Genomic DNA, 21,958 nt, shown 5'->3' with positions numbered 1-21,958 from the left:
ACTGGGACTCTAGCGCCCGGGGTCCACGGAAACCTGGAGCCAGCCCTGCCAATGGTCCCATGTGATTGGGGGTTTAGTAGTTGAGAGATGGTGTTTCTTTGTTCATAACTGCCACTGTTTTTTTTTGTTAGGGGACTGCGAGGCCGGATACTTCTGTGATGTTTGCTCATCCCGTTCCAATCAAACAATTTGTTCTTCTGGATACTACTGTCCAGAAGGTACCCCCTCGCCTGTTCCTTGTGACAGTGGCACCTATGCTCCAGTCAGTGGCAACAAGGCACCTAGTGACTGTGAGCTGTGTCCATCTGGGCACTTCTGTAATGGTAAGTTACTATCAAGAATTATATGGAGGACATATTATATGTGTAAACCTATATTATGAAGCATTTTACTGCCAAATATTCAGCATTTTTGGAAAGATCATCTGCAAGCTTTAGTTGAATAGAGAAACACAAAATCACTTGAAGTCCTAGGCCCGAAGCCTGAGGCTGCTCTGAGGAGAAGTCCTGATCCAATTCACCACCTTAATGAATAACAGAGTATATTGTGTTTATGTGGTTGCAGATAGAAGTCTAAGCACTGAACCCTTCCCTTACAGGCGATGCGTCAGATTATTTGAAATCACCTTTATTAATCTGCCTTATGTGTGACGGCGTTGTGGTCACATGGTGAGGTCTGTGGGCCCTTAATTCAAGTTAGGATGCTTCTGATCTATCAGAATGAGATGACAATGAAAACTATTAACAGTCTCTTCCTGATATTGTAATCACCAAGTTCTGTGCCTCTGCTCCAATGTGTAACCACCAAGTTCTGTTCCTCTGCTCCAATGTGTAACCACCAAGTTCTGTGCCTCTGCTCCAGTGTGTAACCACCAAGTTCTGTGCCTCTGCTCCAGTGTGTAACCACCAAGTTCTGTGCCTCTGCTCCAGTGTGTAACCACCAAGTTGTGTGCCTCTGCTCCAATGTAACCACCAAGTTCTGTGCCTCTGCTCCAGTGTGTAACCACCAAGTTCTATGCCTCTGCTCCAGTGTGTAACCACCAAGTTATATGCCTCTGCTCCAGTGTGTAACCACCAAGTTGTGTGCCTCTGCTCCAATGTAACCACCAAGTTCTGTGCCTCTGCTCCAGTGTGTAACCACCAAGTTCTATGCCTCTGCTCCAGTGTGTAACCACCAAGTTCTGTGCCTCTGCTCCAGTGTGTAACCACCAAGTTGTGTGCCTCTGCTCCAATGTAACCACCAAGTTCTGTGCCTCTGCTCCAGTGTGTAACCACCAAGTTCTGTGCCTCTGCTCCAGTGTGTAACCACCAAGTTCTGTGCCTCTGCTCCAGTGTGTAACCACCAAGTTGTGTGCCTCTGCTCCAATGTAACCACCAAGTTCTGTGCCTCTGCTCCAGTGTGTAACCACCAAGTTCTATGCCTCTGCTCCAGTGTGTAACCACCAAGTTCTGTGCCTCTGCTCCAGTGTGTAACCACCAAGTTGTGTGCCTCTGCTCCAATGTAACCACCAAGTTGTGTGCCTCTGCTCCAATGTAACCACCAAGTTCTGTGCCTCTGCTCCAATGTAACCACCAAGTTCTGTGCCTCTGCTCCAATGTCTAACCACTAAGTTCTGTGCCTCTGCTCCAGTGTGTAACCACCATGTTCTGTGCCTCTGCTCCAGTGTGTAACCACCATGTTCTGTGCCACTGCTCTGATGTGTAACCACCAAGTTCTGTGCCTCTGCTCCAATGTAACCACCAAGTTCTGTGCCACTGCTCTGATGTGTAACCACCAAGTTCTGTGCCACTGCTCTGATGTGTAACCACCAAGTTCTGTGCCTCTGCTCCAGTGTGTAACCACCAAGTTCTGTGCCTCTGCTCCAATGTAACCACCAAGTTCTGTGCCACTGCTCTGATGTGTAACCACCAAGTTCTGTGCCTCTGCTCCAGTGTGTAACCACCAAGTTCTGTGCCTCTGCTCCAATGTAACCACCAAGTTCTGTGCCACTGCTCTGATGTGTAACCACCAAGTTCTGTGCCTCTGCTCCAGTGTGTAACCACCAAGTTCTGTGCCTCTGCTCCAATGTAACCACCAAGTTCTGTGCCACTGCTCTGATGTGTAACCACCAAGTTCTGTGCCTCTGCTCCAGTGTGTAACCACCAAGTTCTGTGCCTCTGCTCCAATGTAACCACCAAGTTCTGTGCCACTGCTCTGATGTGTAACCACCAAGTTCTGTGCCACTGCTCTGATGTGTAACCACCAAGTTCTGTGCCTCTGCTCCAGTGTGTAACCACCAAGTTCTGTGCCACTGCTCTGATGTGTAACCACCAAGTTCTGTGCCACTGCTCTGATGTGTAACCACCAAGTTCTGTGCCACTGCTCTGATGTGTAACCACCAAGTTCTGTGCCTCTGCTCCAGTGTGTAACCACCAAGTTCTGTGCCACTGCTCTGATGTGTAACCACCAAGTTCTGTGCCACTGCTCTGATGTGTAACCACCAAGTTCTGTGCCACTGCTCTGATGTGTAACCACCAAGTTCTGTGCCACTGCTCTGATGTGTAGCCTCCCAGTTCAGCACATCTCCTCTGTTGTGTAATTACCCAGTTCTTTGCATCTTCTCTGATGTGTAACCACCAAATTCTGTGCCTCTCCTCTGATGTGAAACCACCCAGTTCTTAGGGCAGGTCTCTCATTGGTTTCTATGGCTCAGAGCAGGAACATAAGACTCTGTCTACAGTCCCGCCCCAGATCACAGGCATATCATTAGCCAAAAACTTCTAACACCGATTACACAAGAACTACAAAACTGATTTCTTCACCCCAGGTATCATTTTAATCCGTTTAGCAGCGCCAACCTGACAGTGTCTGTAGTTTACTTAGCAAAATCATGCTGACCGGTTCGCTTTAAGTTGGGTATAACCTTTTCCAGGTAAAACAACCCATGTATTTGTCAGTAAGTGACCCCAAACATGTCTCCTCACTTGGGATGGCACAGAGGATATATGCTGAAAACTGACCCTCTAACACAGGGATGGAGGTGATGTTTTGTGTTCACACAAGTCTCCGTGATATTCTTGACATTGCTGCACATGAATCTGAATATCAGGATCTCCCAGTAGTGCAGCCTCAGGCTTTTGACCTATTTGCTCAAGTGATCATATCTCATATTGTATCTGAATTACTAATTCTGTCCAATATTTATACAGTGAGAACTTAGATTAGAAAGTCTGAAAATTGTCCCATTTTGTTATGGGTCCTGGAAGGTAATATTGGCGCATCTTTATCAAACACCTTTGCATTTTGTAATATTTACATTAAATTCTGTTTTAAGGCAGTGGAAAATCAGTGTGGCAAGGTCTTTGTGCTCCAGGATTTTATTGCCCTCCTGGTCAGATGTCCCCCCGGCCGTCTGCTTATCGCTGCCCCAGTGGGTTTTACTGTCCGGCAGGTTCAGCAGCACCAGAACCTTGTGCAAGTGGCAGCTACCAGTCACTAGAAGGACGAGAAGCCTGCAGCCCCTGTCCTACAGGATTTTACTGCGGATCTGGCAATGACAGTGAGTTATAGATTTCTTGTTTTATGGTTTAATTAATAATTTATGTGCAGATATTCTGGATACTTTTTGCTCTATTTACTGCGTTTTCATGTTGGATGAACCCCTAAACTATAGCCAGCTGCAGATTGGTCAATTATTACTGTTTCCTGGAGACGATCACTGACCCATAATGTGCATCCACTATATGAATCATTAGTTATAGAAAATATAATTTAATTTTTAGGTTCTGGAATATCAATGCCAGCACTGTGTCCCTCCGGGCATTACTGCCCTAAAGGTGCTAGTTTCATCACTGTTTATCCATGTCCAGCTGGAACGTACGGATCCAAGAGCGGAGCTTCTAGTATAGCTGACTGCGAGGCCTGCCCAGCGGGTAAGCATGTAAGATAGGGATACTACTGCCATAACTGAGGGTCTATCAAAACTACTACTCCCAACATGCCCGACTGTCTGCTGCTGGTGTTTTATCACAAGAGAGTTCTCAACCTGTGGCTTTCTAGCAGGTAACGACCATACCAGAGAGCCACAAGCTTTAAAGGCATGATGAGAGTTGTAGTTTTGCAGCAGCTGGAGGGCCACTGGTTTACAGACTCATGAATGCAGATGGGGTGCAATTGTTCAGCCTCTGCTGCCCAATAATGAGTGGCATAGGGTGGTTGTAGGTTAAGGCTGGGCATGTGGTAGCCGGGTGCAGATGAATCTAGTCCACATGCATTGGCCAATGGCTGTACAGTTTTATTGGCAAGACTGAGGCATTACCTTCAAAATCACTTTCGGCTGTGTGGGTCGCACAGCATGGAAATCTAATCTTAAGCAGAATCCAGATCTATATAATGCACGGATGTTTCTGAAGGGTAAGGGTTTTGCTTTTTGCTCTTGTTAAGAGATGGCCACCAGTATCCTGTGACAAGATGCTTTATTTTTACCCTGATGCTAGGAATGTATTGTTCATCTGAGGGTCTCAGCAAGCCCACCGGTTACTGCTACGCAGGGTACTATTGCTCCCAAGGGTCTATTAATCCAACTCCTATAACACCAAGGGTAAGAGGACCACGGCTGTAGTGTAATTTCACTATGATATTGCTGTTACCAACTTTGCTTTTGCTAAATAATAATAATGTGATGTTATACCATTGTCATAACCTTATTTTTCTGCTTTGCAGGTGTCTTTTGATTTGCATTACCCACAGAATGACATCTGCCCTGCCGGTCACTTTTGCCCTAATGGAACCCGGTCCCCCGTTCCCTGCCCTCCAGGGTCATTTTCAATGGCTGCAGGCCTCAGTACATTGGAGGAGTGCCAGCCATGCCCTGCAGGATACTACTGTGCCCTGGCCGGCCTGTCTGATCCTTCCTTGGCATTACCATGTTCATCTGGGTAGGTGACCTTTTTTGTATTATTATTAGATTTTTTTTTTAAATTCTGAAAAAGGTTTTCCCGTGTTAAGTTGTGAAAACCCTTTATTCTTTCTAGTATAATTTGTGTATACATTGTTCATCATATTCAGTATCTCCGCTTGCTGTCAAAGAATGGAGTTCAAAGTATACCCATATATCTTTTTACTGCTCAGCAGATTGGTGGGGGGGCTGAAGCCAGCAGATTTCTGGGGTGGGCTGAAGCCAGTTCATTGTTGAGTGGGAGGTATGAAGCCAGCACAGTGGTGGTGGACTGAAGCCAACAGATTGGGGGGGGTGGCTGAACCTGCAGATTGGGGTGGCTGAAGCCAACAGATTGGGGGGGGGGGGGGGTGGCTGAACCTGCAGATTGGGGGGGGGGGGGGGGGTGGCTGAACCTGCAGATTGGGGGGGGGGTGGCTGAACCTGCAGATTGGGGGGGGGTGGCTGAACCTGCAGATTGTGGGGGGGGGTGGCTGAACCTGCAGATTGGGGGGGGGCTGAAGCCAGCAGATTGGGGGGGGGGGGGAGCTGAAGCCAGCAGATTGGCGGTGGCGACTAAAGTGATCAGATTGGTGGGGGGGACTGAAGCCTGCAGATCGGAGGGTGGTGGGGGCTGAAGCCAGCAGATTGGGGGGAGGGTGGCTGAACCTGCAGATTGTGGGGGGCTGAAGCCAATAGATTGGTGGGAGTGGGGTCGGCTGAAGCCAGCAGATTGGTGGTGGGGGCTGAAGCCAGCAGATTGCTGAGGGGTTAAAGTAAGCTGTACCGACAGAAGCATTGGCTACCTATATAATTCAGGGAGCTAGGCTGAGTAATTGCTGGGGGTTTCAGAACCAAAATCTCCACCAATCTGAATGTCATATAAATTGGATAAAAGATGTTTACAGAAAAAGAGCTCATTAAAATGGACACTCTTGTCCTGATAAAGTATGATAATTGCACGTAACATTTTTCATTATACTTTTGAGTCCTGTGTAAACTGCCTACTAAAAATGCTATGTCCCAGGCTTGCTCATAGATAAACATAATGAAATTTATAGGGGTAATCGCTGTGATCGACCATCTCTACTTTGGAGAATTTGCAAAGTAGTTCACAATTTTGGGCCATTTGATAAACCTCATCAGTACATGATATAAATCTTTGAGAGCTGTAATTCCCAGTCTGAACAGCAGGTGGCACTCTGACATGACATTTCCATCTCTGGCTAGGCTGCTATAGTATATACAGTCACGGAGGTACGATACGTCTTATAAACATATGGATTGCACAGGACAGTAATGTCATCTGGGACATCATATTATCTGTATAGTGACGTAATCTAAAGACGGGAAATGTGATCTATTAAAGTTGGAGGATGCCGCAACAATAAATGTAATTGGTACCATTCAGTAAATCAGGCACTGAGATTGGTGATAAAGCGGCTCCATTATCTTTTATGTGACATATTAGTCATTAAATTGTAATTACAGAATACGATGATGGCGCTAATGAAGTCTAATGGACTCGCGCTAGCTCTCTATCAGATGATAATGCCGTCCTTCGGCTGCAATGTTATTTATACCTGAAAGCATGGCTCCCCGCATCCAAAATACCTCCTTGTGAGCAAACACTGATATATCTCACTGGGGGGTTCAATCTCCCAAAGATGATGTGCAGGGGCTTAATAGCTGTCTCCAAATATCTCAAGGGCTGTCACATTGTAGAGGATCACCTTTATTCTCATTTGCACAAGGAAAGACCAGAAGTAATGGGATGAAACTGAATGGGAGGAGACGCAGATTAGATATTAGAAAAAACTTTTTGACAGGGTGATCAATGAGTGGAACAGGCGGCCACGAGAGGTGGTGAGTTCTCCATCAATGGAAGTCTTCAAACAGAGGCTGGACAGACATCGGTCTGGGATGGTTTAGTGACTCCTGCTTTGAGCCGGGGGTTGGACCAGATGACCCAGGAGGTCCCTTCCAACTCTGCCATTCTATGATTAATCCTGCTCCAGAGAGCGGCAGGTACATGCTGCTATTCGTCTGTCCTCCATACTTTACACTGCAGTAATAGTAGAATCAGGAAACTGCAGCAAATATAGTCATATCTACCATTGTGAGATCACTATAAAGCCTGCAGAGGTTTTCTATTTTGCGTGCCACACAAGACATAAACTGCATTAATATCTAATTGCAGCCCTGCTTCCTTTTTCAAGATTGTGGAGACTTAATGTTCCCAAAGTTTGAAAATTTAATAAATCAGCTGTAAAGTAAAAATAAAATCCCGATTTGCAGAAATGTGAGGTTCATTATCCAGAGAGCCCTCTGTCCTTCACTAAATATTGATCGATATAGCGTTTCTCTTTACTTTACGCTGCGTTTCTGTCAAAGGCGAGGAGCGTTTCATCTTCTCCACCATTAAATATGCAATCAATAATGGATCTGTCAGCCCGGCCTCTGAAATCATTAACAAAATGCAGACGAGAGACCGATCTGCACAATGTAACATCAGCAGATGTACAACCGCGGCACTTCTGCCTCCTCCTATTCCTGTGGTATAATATGTACTGAATGGTAGCTACATGCGGTTATAATTCACACATTCTGCAGTTTGTAAAATGCTTCATGAGCTCCTTAGAGCACTTTCAAGATCTCTGTTTGCTGTCAGGAAATAGGAAGATTCAATCATTTCTCTCAGCTGAAGATTTGATACAAATGTATCCAGATGAGGCAAATCTCTCTTCTGCAGACTGTACACTGTAGCAAAAGAGCTGAGGAAGAATGTATCCTGCGGTAGGATGTAGGATTGCCTGCTCCAAGTCTGTGAAAATTCTGCCCATCACTTCATGGACAAAAAACATAAAAAAAAAATGGCTTCAGCGATATTAAAACCTCAATTGGATAGTTGACATTTGATCTGCTCTGTGATCCATAGATCACAACAATCCTCGGGTGTGTCCACAGGACACGTGACCTGCGCCCCGGCCTGATGTCACTCCTGCTGGTGAGCGCTGACCTGCTTCTTTTGGCAATCATGAATATGGCTAACTGTTAGGCTATGTGCACACGTCATGATTCTTTGCAGAAATTTCCTGAACAAAACCGGACTTTTCCCGCAGGAAATCCACATGCGTTTTTTTTCGCACATTTTTATCGCGTTTTTGTGCTGATTTTTCACAGCTTCCCAATGCATTAAATAGCAGGAAATCTGCAAAAAATCCGCATAATTAATCAACATGCTGTGTTTTTTTGCCACGATACATTGTTTTTGCGGAAAAAAACCCAACATGTGCACAAAAATTGCAGATTGTATTCTATTAATAAGATACTTAATGGATGCATTTTTTTCACGGTTTTATCGCGTTTTTATAGCAAAGAACACGAAAAATCCAGAACGTGTGCACACAGCCTTACTGAAAGAAGAAGTCATTAAGCCTGTCATAAAGTTGCCCTCCATGGACCCAGCTGCTATGAGTAGCTACAGACCTGTTTCTAACCTACCCGTCATGAGGAAAGTCATAGAAACGGCTGTCGCTATTCAACTAGATACCAGACTGTCTGGTAATTGCATCTTTGACCTTTCCCGTCTGGGCTTCAGGAGAAAACATAGCATTGAATCAGGATTTACATGAGTACTGAACGATCCTTTCACCATCCTAGTAATCTTGGGCTATGTTTCCCAGTGGTTCCGTTCCTTCTGGATGAAAGTTCATGGAGTCTCTATTATCTCCACATCCTCCCTGCGAGTTCCCATGAAATACGGATGCCACAGGGTTTGGTTCTATCCCCAATGTATAAAGAAGAATCTGTGACAAATTTTGCATACAGCTATTACATGAGGATTGTACTGCAGATTTTCCCCTAATCCTAAAAGGGATTCGATCTGTTGCATTTTCACAGAATGAGCACTGCACTGCTGCGTATTTGATGATCCTCAGCATCTGTGAATTTTCAAACTGAAAACTGTCTGTACATGTAAATAGCGTCTTCAAATATTGTACTGTAACTTGCTGCGGAGTTGCTGTGTGTAAAAATTGAAAACCCTTTAATTGCACATTCCTTTCTCCTCCTAATGTCAGACATTTTCATAAGAAGTTTCTGTTAATTTAAATCAACTTTTTACTTTCTCAGATACGTCTGTAAGGAAGGCAGCTCTGTTTCGTGCCCTTCAGATGACCTTCATGGCTATCGTTGTCCTCCTGGATTCTATTGCCCCAGTGGCACAAGTATTGAGATCCCATGTGAACCAGGAACATTCAGTCCTATGTCTGGGTCTAGCATGTGTCTACCATGTCCGGCTGGGAGTAGCTGTATGTATGTGTCCACAGTGGAGCCAGTGAGCTGTCCCCGGGGTAAGCGTGCAATCCGATTCGGAGTGCACTCACCAATTTCCTTGAGGCACGAGCAAAATGGTAGTTGATTCCCCGGATGTAAGAAGTATTCACTGCACACTAATTTCTTGGGAAATTTAAACTTTATTCAAGTGCTACAAACATTTACAAATATACAATGGTGCTTCTGGATTGGGACAGAGGGTGTCATTTCAATTCACAGGAATCTTTCTCAGACAGTCACTGTGGGGGATTAAATTATAAGCAAAATTGTAAATACACAGAAGAACACTATATACTGATTAACATGTATATATTTTATAGATGGATGAATCCATTAAAATCTACATGTACATTGGTATCATGAGCACAGAAGACTGTGGTAAGCCCCAAACAATATATACATATGTACAACTATATACAAAAAAACAAACACCTGTAGATGATGTGCATTATTGTATATAGGTCCTAGTAAGTAAGGGGAGGATCACAGCCAGCAGATACCCCCACAGCGACTGGGAAAGATTCCTGTGAATCAATATGTAACCTGTCACAATCCAGGAGCACCGTTGTCTATTTGCACATGTTTGTAGCACTTGAGTAAATATTGCTTCTACTTCGCAAGAAATTAGTCTGCAATGAATACTTCTTACTTCTGGGGAATGTGTGACACAACCTGGGATAAGTGTGACTTGAACTAACAAGCCATTACATAAAGATACTGGACCCAAGAGTAATATGTGAACAAGATCTGATATGAGTGAAAGGACCCCAAACTTTGTAGTGTCTAGTTATACATGATAAATATGTAGTATTTCTTCTATGCTAAAAGCTCTGTTTATAGGTACTGCATTATAAAATGTCATGAGACTTTATAGTACACTGTTCAGCAGTTGTGTCTAATGTTCATCATGCAGCTGCTTTCAAGTGAGCGTTTCTCATCCTGGAGCTGGATTAACAGTTGCACAGCTCAGTACTGCTGTATAATGTTCTGTATGCTACTGCTTTTTAATAAGTGTTTATTCCAACCCAGAGCTGGATTCACAGTTACACTGATCGGTGCGCTTGTATAATTTTCTCCACACTACTGCTTTCTAGTAAGTGGTTATTTCATCCCACAGCTGGATTTACAGTTACACAGCTCAATACCTCTGTACAATTTTCTCTAATCTGCTGCTTTTGAACATGAGCTACATAGAGACAGAAGAGCAGGAGCCATCATAGCAACTGATCTCCACTCACTAGCTCAAAGACAACTGAAATTAAGAGGAAGCACTGGCAAAGGGGGATACTAGGGAAAATGGAAGGATAGAAGTCACATAACGACCAAACATAGTCTTCATCTTCACATGCACACACGGCACTGCTTATTCTGACACCAGAAATTACAGGAACATTTCATTATATTGCTATATGGAATCTTCAATCTCTGTAATGCTTGGACCTGCTCGATAAAGGAGTTGCTCATAAGCACTTCTAGTACCAGCATGGCCTCCTCTGTGTCTGCGCTGTATATTGGCTTCTGTAGTAGTTCATGAGCAGATTGTATTACAGAACCAGTAAAATAGGTTGTAGTTATGCCACGTTCACACGTTCAATATTTGGTCAGTATTTTACATCAGTATTTGTAAGCCGAACCCAGAAGTAGGTAAAAATTACAAAAGTGGTGACTTGTTTCTATGATACTAATGTAACATACTGACACTGATTGTGTGAGCGTGGCCTTACCCGTATAAAGCACATGCAACTCAATGTTTCATCCTTGTAGGTAATTACTGCCCGGCTATGACTGCAGCGCCAATCCCATGTCCGGCTGGCACCTTTAATCCTATAGAAGGGGCTCTGACACTGGCTTCATGTAAGAGGTGCCCAGCGGGGAGATACTGCCGTGGAGAAGGGAACTCTGCGCCTGATGGTAAAGGAGTAAAACTAGCAATATTGCTGACTGTGGCTGCTCACCCCACATTCATCTCTTCTTCAGATATTTTATATTTGTTCTTCTGTTGCTGCACTGTCTGTAGTTATGTCCACAGTGACTTCAGTCAGTCACTGAAATTAGCAGTATGGCCGTGTAGGTCCTAGTACAACGGGAATTCCTGTCTTGTAGTGATGGGGCTGGTTCTGAGAAATCAAGCTTTGAAAACCACATGTAAATTAGCCTGGAAGTGGACTGGGGCGTGTCAGCTCACCTGGTGTATATCTGCACTCCCCCATTGCACTTACTGGCTAATTTTCATGCTAAAATCGTCCTGACTGGTTCCCTTAAATAGATATATTGGCAATACCCCGTGGTCCATGTCATTATCGCTGTATCTGTGGAAGCCTCCCCTTCATGTCTGTACATTTTATAGTGTATCCCATTATATCTGATATCACACTCATGTATCATCATCCCCTCTTCTGTGCACAGGTCTGTGCGCTGCTGGATATTACTGTGAAGGAGAAGCAGTCGACAGTATTCCTCAGAAGACCACCCGCTTTCCATTCAACGGTCCTTGTCCCAGCGGCCATTACTGCCCTGAAGGAACACTTTCTCCAAAACCCTGTCCTGTCGGCACTCTGAAAAATATAACCGGTACGTGGCTCCTACCCAGACCCCTTCATTCCAGGGGTCACTTCTACAGGACTCTTCACCAGTACTTTATTATATCTGTCTAGAGTGAACGGTGACATCCGAGAGTCCTTACATTTCTAGGAGAGATATATTGTGTTCTTGTGTCCTGGTTCCTGGTCCTTGATATTGTATCTCCTATGAAGCCTCTGAACCATCTGTGTGGTTCTCTTTTCCAGGCGGTTCTTCCATGGACAGCTGTGTGCCATGCTACGCTGGGTATTTTTGTGCCAGCGTCGGTCTGAGTTGGCCCACTGGTTTGTGCTCAGCTGGATTCTTCTGCCCAGGGAACTTCACCTCTACTACCCCTACCGCTTTCCTGTGCCCAAAGGTAAGGGAAAATCTTCTGAAATCACCATTTTCTGGCTAATGATCCGCATCCGAAAGTGATTAACTGCACCGTTTTTTTCCCATGTAATATCCCTACATTTATGATTGAAGGGGGATCAATTTGTAGGATTCTCCACCACCCTGTAGGATTCCCCGCCACCCTGAGGAATGAAGGGGGTGCAGTGACAGAGCAACATTAACCTTAAATAGACCAGTGGTACAGATTGTATTGGTATGTACATTGGTTTTAGTAAATGTGTTTTTAGCTGGCAGGACAGGACCAGTAATGATCACCAGTGGCAGAGCACATAGCCACGTGCGTTGTGGTTTTATCCTGTTTTTAGCTCGGATACCTCCGATAATTGCACAGTTTATGTTTATTTAAGTCGCTCCCTGACACACAAGGAAATTGGAAGGAGTTTTGGAAACTTAGAATCCAGAGTGACCTCCCGACCAAAGAGAAACATTCAGTAATATTTACTCCACCAGAATATTGTTCTATGTGTAATAACACGATACACGAATTTCCAATATATGTTCTGCGATCATTGTACGGAGTTTACGATCTCTGCTTGGTGGCCGATGACTAACAGGGGATATAGATCTGTCCTAGTCATGTGGTGGACACTTAATGGCATCATGGCTGCAAAATTTCCTGTAAAGCATTCCTTATTATAATTTTATTGGTTCGGCTATCATGTCCATCCCAAAAGGAACGGATAACACGTAGTCAGCTGACACTGGGAGAACACCTATTACAAATCCCTGCAAGAATCGATAAAATCTGCAGATACAAGATGTTCATATTATTTATTTCATCTGTGAAAATATTTGCATTGTAATTGGAGCTAATAAGCAAGATAAAGAAGATGCATTCCCTTCTAGTGATGGGGTAATGACCAGGTCCTGCTCACTCAGCTGAGGTTATGTCACAGTGTGCACGTGCAGCCAAGAACGAAAAACTAGTTCAGGACTGGAGAGATGTTCTTGTGGCTCCTGTGGATATATTGTAACAAACACTTCTTCTATCTCTCATGGGAGTTGTATGCCATCCTTTCATTCATTTGCTGCAAGCAGAGATCTTGAAAATGCTGGTGGCTTCACCGCATATTATTAGAAAGTTGCATAAATAAAATTTATAAATAAATTCTCCATTTCCTATTCTCCATCTTGTCTAGGGTCATTTTTGCAGTGCAGGATCATCTCATCCTATACCCTGCCCCACTGGACAGTACCAGCCAAATACCGGGTCTCATTCCTGCACCCCTTGCCAGCCAGGATTGTACTGCCAGGAAGCAGTGGCTGGTGACCCGCAGCCATGCCCATCACATTCTTATTGCCCTGCAGGTGTGTATTAGTCTTTGTGGCTTATATACTGCAGCTGTATGTATAGATTATATATATTGGACAAATTGTCATCTTATATTTACTAGGGACACTTTTTCCTGTATCTTGCCCTAATGGGACCTATACACCTCTTGAAATGAATGGTCTGAGAGAGAAGGGAGAATGTCTTCCATGCCCCCCGGGAAACTACTGCAGGTATCAGATCTTGTCAGAACATGTGTAGAACATATTAGCCTGCCACATGTGAACATACCCTAATAATAATAAATAATAATAATACCCTAACTGACTGCCCTTCCTGATTCACAGAGGAGGCAAGCTGCAGGGACCTTGTGCGGCCGGTCATTTCTGCTTATCCGGCAGTTCAGAATACACACCATACGTCCAGAACTTCAGCCGGAGCTCACTGACTGAGTGCAACTGGGGGCAGATGTGTGCAGGGGTCTGCCCGCCAGGTGAGTAGTGCAATTGGTTATTAATAAGTTTGTAAAGAAAGGTAATAAGAAGGAGCACCAAACCTGAAAATGTGCGAGTGGTGCAAGTTTTAGAAATCTGACAAACTAGATATTTTTCTAATCCCCCACTTTAGTTATGATGGGTGGGGATAACACATACTGCACATGCCAACATTGGCAGCCAGCCCCCATGATGGATATACACACATAAGTTTTTAATTTTCTTTTTACAAATAGCCATGCCCCTTTTATTAAGCCAAACCTCTTCTATTCTTACTCTGCCCCTTCCTCATGCCTTGTACCTTACCATCAAATGCACAGTTGGATGCTAATGGGCTGTGTTTATGGATGGAACATCCCATCACTTAGGAACTTTGCCAACTCATCCAGGAAGTCTCATTATTTTCTGGGAGAGTTCTGACAACTTGATCCCTAGTTGCAATGGGGAATGGTTTCTTCTGCAGCAAGCCTCCTCTTAGTATGCAACTGACCTGAGGCCTATGACCAGGAGGTAGTATGGATGAGGACATTCTGGGATTTTGAGTGAGACTCCCTGTACATCATTGTACTTCCAGCATTTTGTTACTGCTGTGTGTACTTGTCATCTCAGAATGTCACATTATCCTAATCTCAAATTAACACAAGTACGGACTGTGACATAAACTCGCACTTGCTAAAAGCAATGGGTCTAATTGACACTTCAACCACACATAACGTATCAAAGATTACCAGAGACATAGGAAAAGAACAATATTTCATTCCTGTGTTTCTCAGAAATAAGGCTGCTTTCACATATCAGTCTTTTGCCGTCAGTCTCAATCCGGCAAATTGTAAAGAAAAAACGGATCCGGCAAATGTTCCTGCCGGATTTGTTTTTTTCTGAAAGACTTGTATTAGCGACGGATCCGTCGAAAATTGTTCATCCGGCGGCCAGAGAAAACGGACATAGTAACATTTTTTGTGTCTGTCGAAAAAACGGACAGTGACGGATCTGTCGCCATCCTTCGTTTGCTAGAATGGAAGCCTATGGCGCCGGATCCGTCAAATGATTCTGTTTTTTTTAACTGAGCATGTGCCGATTTTTTTATTTTTTTTTAAATTTATTTATTTTTTTTCTTCTTTAGGATCCAATTAGCTGGAGCAGCTAGTTAGATCCGGTGAAAAAAATGGATCCGTTGCATCAGTTTTTCAGAATCTGTGATGGATCCGTTTTTTTCAACATTCGACGGATTGTGACTGATGGCAAAAAACTGATGTGTAAAAGCAACCTAAGGTCTCATTCTCACATACGAGAAACTCGGATGAATCTCATCCGGCACTGCACCCTGCACTCAGGAGCGGAGCGTGCGGCTGCATGTATTGCTACGCGGCCGCACGCTCCGCTCCTAAGTGCCAGGTGCAGTGCCCAGGTATTGATGTGCGAGACTCATCCGAGTTTCTCACATGTGAGAATGATCCCTATGGCTCATGGTCTGCCACTCCTTGTCTGTCTGCCGCTCCTTGTCTGTCTGCCGCCCCTGGTCTGTCTGCCGCCCCTGGTCTGTCTGCCGCCCCTGGTCTGTCTGCCGCCCCTGGTCTGTCTGCCGCCCCTGGTCTGTCTGCCGCCCCTGGTCTGTCTGCCGCCCCTGGTCTGTCTGCCGCCCCTGGTCTGTCTGCCGCCCCTGGTCTGTCTGCCGCCCCTGGTCTGTCTGCCGCTCCTTGTCTGTCTGCCGCTCCTTATCTGTCTGCCGCTCCTTGTCTGTCTGCCCATCATAGTCTGCCACTGATTAATAGTCAAAAATAATCTGCATTATCAGGGTCACATTGTCAGTTCTCCTCATATTTAATCTTCATGTTAAAGTCTGCTCTTATTGCCCTACCGTCATCAAGCATTTAAAGGAAACCTGACTGTCAAGATGACTTTATTACTGAGCTTAGTGGTAAGGCTGTATAGATCGAAGTACAATGAAAATTATGATGGTCTTGCAGTATATCAATGTGCTGGCACTGAAAAATCAAGCTGCAGATTAGCCTGGAAGTGCATTGGGGGGGGTGCCGATACTCTGACTACATCCACATGCCAGCAATGCACTTTCAGGCTAATTTACTTATGGAAACCAAAAAAATGGAGTAGAAACAAATTTTTTTGGTTTGGATTTGTCAGGGAGTACGCTCACACAAAAAACTATTATCTTGACGGTTTTGATGGAAGAGTGATATTATTTTACTCTTGGCCACGGTGTAACCCTGTGCTGTATGACCCGTTAAATAATTTACTTATGGCTTCAAAGCTTAATCTCTCAGCACTGGCATGCTGGTTTACTACAAGATGGGTGTCTATTTTTCTTGTTGTGCTAGGACATATACAGCTGTATCACTGGTCTGGTTTCAGTAGTGAAATGATCCTAAAAGGTTCCCTTTAAGTCTCATGATTTTATAGAAGTTTTGCAACTTTCTATTATTTTTGTGTCCATGATTTGTGGAGTAGACATATAAGAATCCAGGTATTCCAACCCTTTTTTCCTCCAATAGACTTGACTGTGTTAACAAATTTCATCCCATCAAAATGAATGAAAACCATAAACAATTTCTTCATGTCAACATGTTATGTTGGGTCATTTGTGATTTCTTTTTCTAGGTTTCTATTGCCAGGAAGGAGCCATGTTGCCCACCCCATGCCCTGCTAGCACAGTAAGAAGCTCTCCAGGTGGCAGGCACCGTGAGGATTGTGTGTCCTGCCCTCGAGGATACTGGTGTAAAGAAGGTGCTGTTAGAATTTGATTATATTCTTTTAAGAAATCATTGACATGCTTTGATTATGATAGCTATAAATATTTCCTTCACTAGGAAATCCAGTGCCTGTTCTGTGCCCACCTGGATATTACTGCAGTGAGGGAAATCGGACCAATTCTGGACATACAGGAGAACCACAGGAGTGCCCTGTTCACACGTACCGAGCCCTAACAGGAGCCGAGAGAGCCAGTGACTGCGAGCCATGCCCCCCAGGCTATTACTGCAAACTACAAGGTTGGAAACATGTATATATACTGTAGATCTTCATCTGCATAGAGTATAGACTAGTCATCAGTATTTTATACATGTAGTGGTATAATCTCTGTGACCCCCTACTGATCATATTGGGTCATGACTTGTTTAACCATGTCCTAAGGGGAAACTATTGTATATTTGTACAAATGGAGGTAGTGATGTATAGGCTTGTGCCCCTCAATACAAATGACACTTTTTTGTGGATGTCTTGAGAAGTACTATAAAAACAATTAAAATGCTACCTGCTTGAATCTATCTTCGATCTAGAGCAATGGTTACTGCCAAAATGTGTGGGGTGATTCCAGCATCAGCACTGAGCCATGATGCCAATAAGTGTGGCTACACTGATCGCTGCAGCGGTCACGCCTGGGGGTGACCAGACTGCATGCAGGTTGCTAATTATTTAATTCTTATATTTTTTTATTGTAGTGTCATTTCTTTTTATTGCTCCTCATAGGTGACTGTAACATTTTCGATTCCGCTTAGCCTCTTAGGAATTACCGCAATGTCCTTGCAGTTGTTGGATAGACTTATTTCTATATTTTAATCTTAGGTACTGTTATGTATGAAGACTACCCATGCCCTCCAGGGTACTGGTGCCCAGGGATGAGGGAGCCGTTGGCCTGTCCTGCTGGCACTGTAAGAACTGAATCAGGAGCTTCCTCCATTCAGGACTGTGAGATCTGCCCCCCGGGGTATTACTGCCCAGACTCTGCGGTCACTCTGGTGGTCAATATTATAGGAATCCCTTGCAGACCTGGCTACGAGTGCCCTCCTGGTATGTGAACATGTTTTATGACTTTTCATGAACTAATGTGTAAAACTGGTTTCATACATCCTATTTTTACAGACTAAATACAGACCATGGTGTCTGAACCAGCAGCAGTCTTCCTGCCCAGATGAAACACCCTCTTGTATGCTTATATATTGGTTAGGCTCTGAGTAGCAACATGTGACGTCTGGTGCAACCACCTAGATGCAGCAGTCTCTATTGACTGCATCATCCGAAGGGTTAAAATGTTTAGCATTGTTGGCAACTCCCATCCCACATATTGTCATAACACATCAGCCGTAAAGGCATACACCCGCTGTGAATAGAGTGCGCATAGTGGAAGTGGGAGACACTTGCTGTGGATGGAGTGGGCGCAGCTCTGCCTTCTCATGGACAGTACTGTATGCCCACTTGCAGTGAAACACCAATTTGGCAATTATTAAGGGTATTTTAAGTGTTTTAGTTTGAGTTTGGTCCCATTGTGTACTATTGCAGTACATTTCTCTTACTGTACAGTGGGGAAAATAAGTATTTGATACACTACCAATTTTGCAAGTTTTCCCACCTACAAAGAATGGAGAAGTCTGTAATTTTTGGCATAGGTACAATTCAACTGTGAGAGACAGAATCTTAAAATTTGTTACAATAGAAAAACAGAACGTAATATTTGGTACAGAAACCTTTGTTTGCAATTAGAGGTCAGATGTTTCCTGTAGTTCTTGACCAAGTTTGCACGCACTGCAGCAGGGCTTTTGACTCGCTCCTCCATATAGATATTCTCCAGATCTTCTCCAGATCTTTCCATCTTCAGGCCTGTCACAGAGATAGAAGTGATCAGACCCCTCCCTTTTTTTTTGCCCTGCAACTTGCGACAGTGACCCTATTCCCTCACATCTCCTTCAGTCCCTCTCCCCAGATGTCACTACTCACCTAACTAAAATATTTAACCTTTCTCTTTCTTCGGGGTATCTTTCCCTCGTCATTCAAACAGGCCATCATAACCCCTTTTTTTTAAATCAAGTAAATTTGTATTATTGTTATAACCGTTACACATGCACAAATAACATTCTCAACCAAATGTGTTTAACCCCCTCCACCTCCCTGCTGTTTCTCCTGTATCTCACTACCATATTGGACACTGCGGATCACCAATTCCTCCTAACCAGGCTCCGCTCTATGATCCTCAAGGACGCCTTTCTCTCCTGATTCTCCTCCTATCTCTCTGACCACTCCTTCGTGGTCTCTTTTGACAACTCTTCTTCCTCTAATCTACCCCTTACTATTGGGGTTCCTCAAGGCTCAGTCCTAGGTCCACTCCTCTTCTCCTTATATACCGCCCCTATTAGTCAAACCATTAGTAGATTTTGTTTCCAGCACCACCTCTGTGCTGATGACACCCAATTATACAATATAATATAAAATATCTGGGATTGTCTGTCTGCTGTTGCTAACATCATGTCCTCCCTGTATCTGAAAATGAATCTCTTCAAAACAGAGCTCCTTGTGTGCTCTTACTAACCTACCTATACTCAACCTTGCAATTTCCTTGGGTGGTGCAACCATAACTCCCAAGGAGCAAGCTCGCTGTCTTTGGGTCATATTTGACACAGAACTTTCCATTATCCCCATATCCAATCGCTCACTCGCTTATGTCACTTGCACCTTAAAACCACCTCCAGAATCCGATCGTTTCTCACCTTTGGAACTGCAAAAACTCTCACTGTCTCTCTTATTCACTATCATCTGGACCACTGGACTCTCTTGTGTTCAGCCTCCCTCTAACCAAACTCTCTCTCCAATCCATCCTGAATGTAGCAGCCAGGGTCATATTTCTGTCCAGCCGCTTCACAGATGCCTCCATCTTGTGCCAGTCATTACACTGGCTACCCATTCGCTACAGGGTCCAGTATAAACTCATCTCTCACCCACAAAGTTCTCCACAGTTCTGCACCACCCTTTATCTCCTCCCTCATTTTTGTCTTATCACTCTTCCGATGTCCTGTGTTTTCTAACTGCTTTAAGACTAACAACCTCCATAATCCGAACCTCGCGTCTCCTTCTCCAAGACTTCTCTCATGCTGCGCCAGTTTTCTGGAATGCACTACCCCCAAGTGATTTGACTAATATAAAGTCCCCATGTTTTTAAGCATGCTTTAAAAACATATCTGGACAAAGCCTATCACCTCACTAACCTAACTCTCCTAAATGTTAATCATAATCTGCTCCTTCCTATTCACCTGTCTCCTCATTTTCCATGTACCTAATAGCACATGGTAACTACACTCAGACATATCCTGGCTGATGACTGGATCATGCAGCTTAATATGAAAACCCTTATTTATTATAATGATGGCTGGACCGTACATAACAATCACACTCTACCTACTGTGTGCCACCATTTCCTTATAGATTGTAAGCTTGCAAGCAGCAGGACCCTCACTCCTCCTGTAACTGGTGAAATGTGTTACTTTGTATTGTTTTTATTGTCTGTCCATGTCCCTACTTAACTGTAAAGTGCTGCGGAATATGTTGGACCTATATTAGTAAAAATTATTACCGGTATATATTACTATTACAGCCCATTCTAGTCTTGTGCAGGTCTACAATTTTTATCCATGGTGTCCTTAGACAGCTCTTTGGTCTTGCCCATGGCGGAGAGGTTGGAGTGTGATTGATTTGTATGGACGGGTGTCTTTTATACAGGTAGCGAGTTCAAACAAGTGCAATTAATCCAGGTAACGTGTGCAGAGTAGGAGGCTTCTTACAGAAAAACTAACAGGTCTATGAGAGCCAGAATTCTTTCTGGTTGGTCGGAGATCAAATATTTATTTCATACAATAAAACGCAATTTAATTATTTACAAATCCTACAATATGATTTTCAGTTTTTTTATTTTTAGATTCTGTCTCTCACAGGTGAAGTGTACCGACGATAAAGATTACAGACCTCTCCATTCTTTGTAGGTGGGAAAACTTGCAAAATCAGCAGTGAATTAAATACGTTTTCCCCACTGTAGGTGTTTTATTTTCGGCACAGAAAATTTGCTTTGCTGACGCACGAAACAAACAACGTCAGATTAAAACCGATTTACAGCCTCTTAATGTACACTTCCATAGGAGTTACTTGAAATCAATCAAATCTGTGGATTAAGCACAATGCATATTAGAAAGTGACAGAACGTTCATTATACAATGATTACATTGGATTTACATAAGATTATAAGCCTGGCGTACATTACATATTTAATTCACCTGTTGAACAATTCATAACCTGACATTTAAGGTTACAGTTGGCACAGTCTAGAGGATGAGATAATCCAGGTGGAGATTATCGCAGATTAGTATAGTAAATAAGCATAAGATCACTATCTGCTGATGATACCATGACAGTCGCTCATTATGAAAGGATTAGATACTTACAGTAAATACCAGTGATGCTTCACCATAAGGAGGCTCATCGGGAAAGGCGTTGCTTTGCTGCAAGATGCGACTGCTGTCGTTTATATCCTTCCTTTATTAGATAATAATTATTAGATCTCCAGAATGGGGCACTTGTGTACCCAGTTCTCGCCTGGCTGCCAGGCTGCAATGTGTCCTGCAGCTTCATCCATGTTACACTCAGTTACACATGGGTGTCTATTATTCTTTCCCACTGCAGCGCTGTGTCTGGAGGAGTTGAATGGTGCGTATACATCAAGGCTATGACACTGAAGATCCAAAGACAGCCGAGCACAGTGTCATGAATTACACTTGATCGGAGCAGCGGGACATGTGTACATCCTTGTCGTGCCATTCATCTCCTCCTGCCCCTGGTCGTACAACAAGGAGATAATGGGTGACACAAGTGGCACATTATGTTGCTCATTGGGAAGCCCCAGTGATAATTTATTTAGGATGAAATTCCCCTTTAAATAGCATCAACACATAAAGTAAAGTACATTACACAGTACATACAAGTCGCTCTAAGGCTTTTCTTCCTTCAGCATTTTGCACGCCTTACATGCTATTAAAAATAATAGAAAGCGATTGCACTCACCTTCCCCAGGTCCAGCGGTTCTGCCGATGTAGAAAGCACAGGTCACTGGGTCCAGAGATTCAATGCTTTAGTTGTGAGGTCAATAATCACCAGAACAGCGGCAGAGAGACAGCGCTGGACCCGGGGAGGGCA

At 43.9% G+C, this 21,958-nt stretch overlaps 1 protein-coding gene across 1 annotated transcript in view; it reads left to right on the top strand.

Annotated features, from left to right (window-relative positions):
• The first annotated feature begins 9,174 nt into the window (after window positions 1-9,174).
• LOC138651908 (uncharacterized) overlaps window positions 9,175-21,958 on the top strand; it is a 77,638-nt gene continuing 64,854 nt past the window's right edge. Inside the window, exons 1-10 of the mRNA XM_069742509.1 lie at window positions 9,175-9,270; window positions 11,018-11,164; window positions 11,660-11,824; window positions 12,040-12,191; window positions 13,369-13,537; window positions 13,624-13,732; window positions 13,847-13,992; window positions 16,610-16,735; window positions 16,819-16,998; window positions 17,573-17,797. Of these exons, the coding sequence (XP_069598610.1) occupies window positions 9,183-9,270; window positions 11,018-11,164; window positions 11,660-11,824; window positions 12,040-12,191; window positions 13,369-13,537; window positions 13,624-13,732; window positions 13,847-13,992; window positions 16,610-16,735; window positions 16,819-16,998; window positions 17,573-17,797 (1,507 nt within the window). The 5' untranslated portion in view covers window positions 9,175-9,182. The remainder of the gene's footprint in view (window positions 9,271-11,017; window positions 11,165-11,659; window positions 11,825-12,039; window positions 12,192-13,368; window positions 13,538-13,623; window positions 13,733-13,846; window positions 13,993-16,609; window positions 16,736-16,818; window positions 16,999-17,572; window positions 17,798-21,958) is intronic.

The sequence above is a fragment of the Ranitomeya imitator genome, chromosome 10, assembly GCF_032444005.1.
Source record: "Ranitomeya imitator isolate aRanImi1 chromosome 10, aRanImi1.pri, whole genome shotgun sequence".
NCBI lineage: Eukaryota > Metazoa > Chordata > Amphibia > Anura > Dendrobatidae > Ranitomeya > Ranitomeya imitator.
This window is presented reverse-complemented; position numbering and strand designations above follow the sequence as displayed.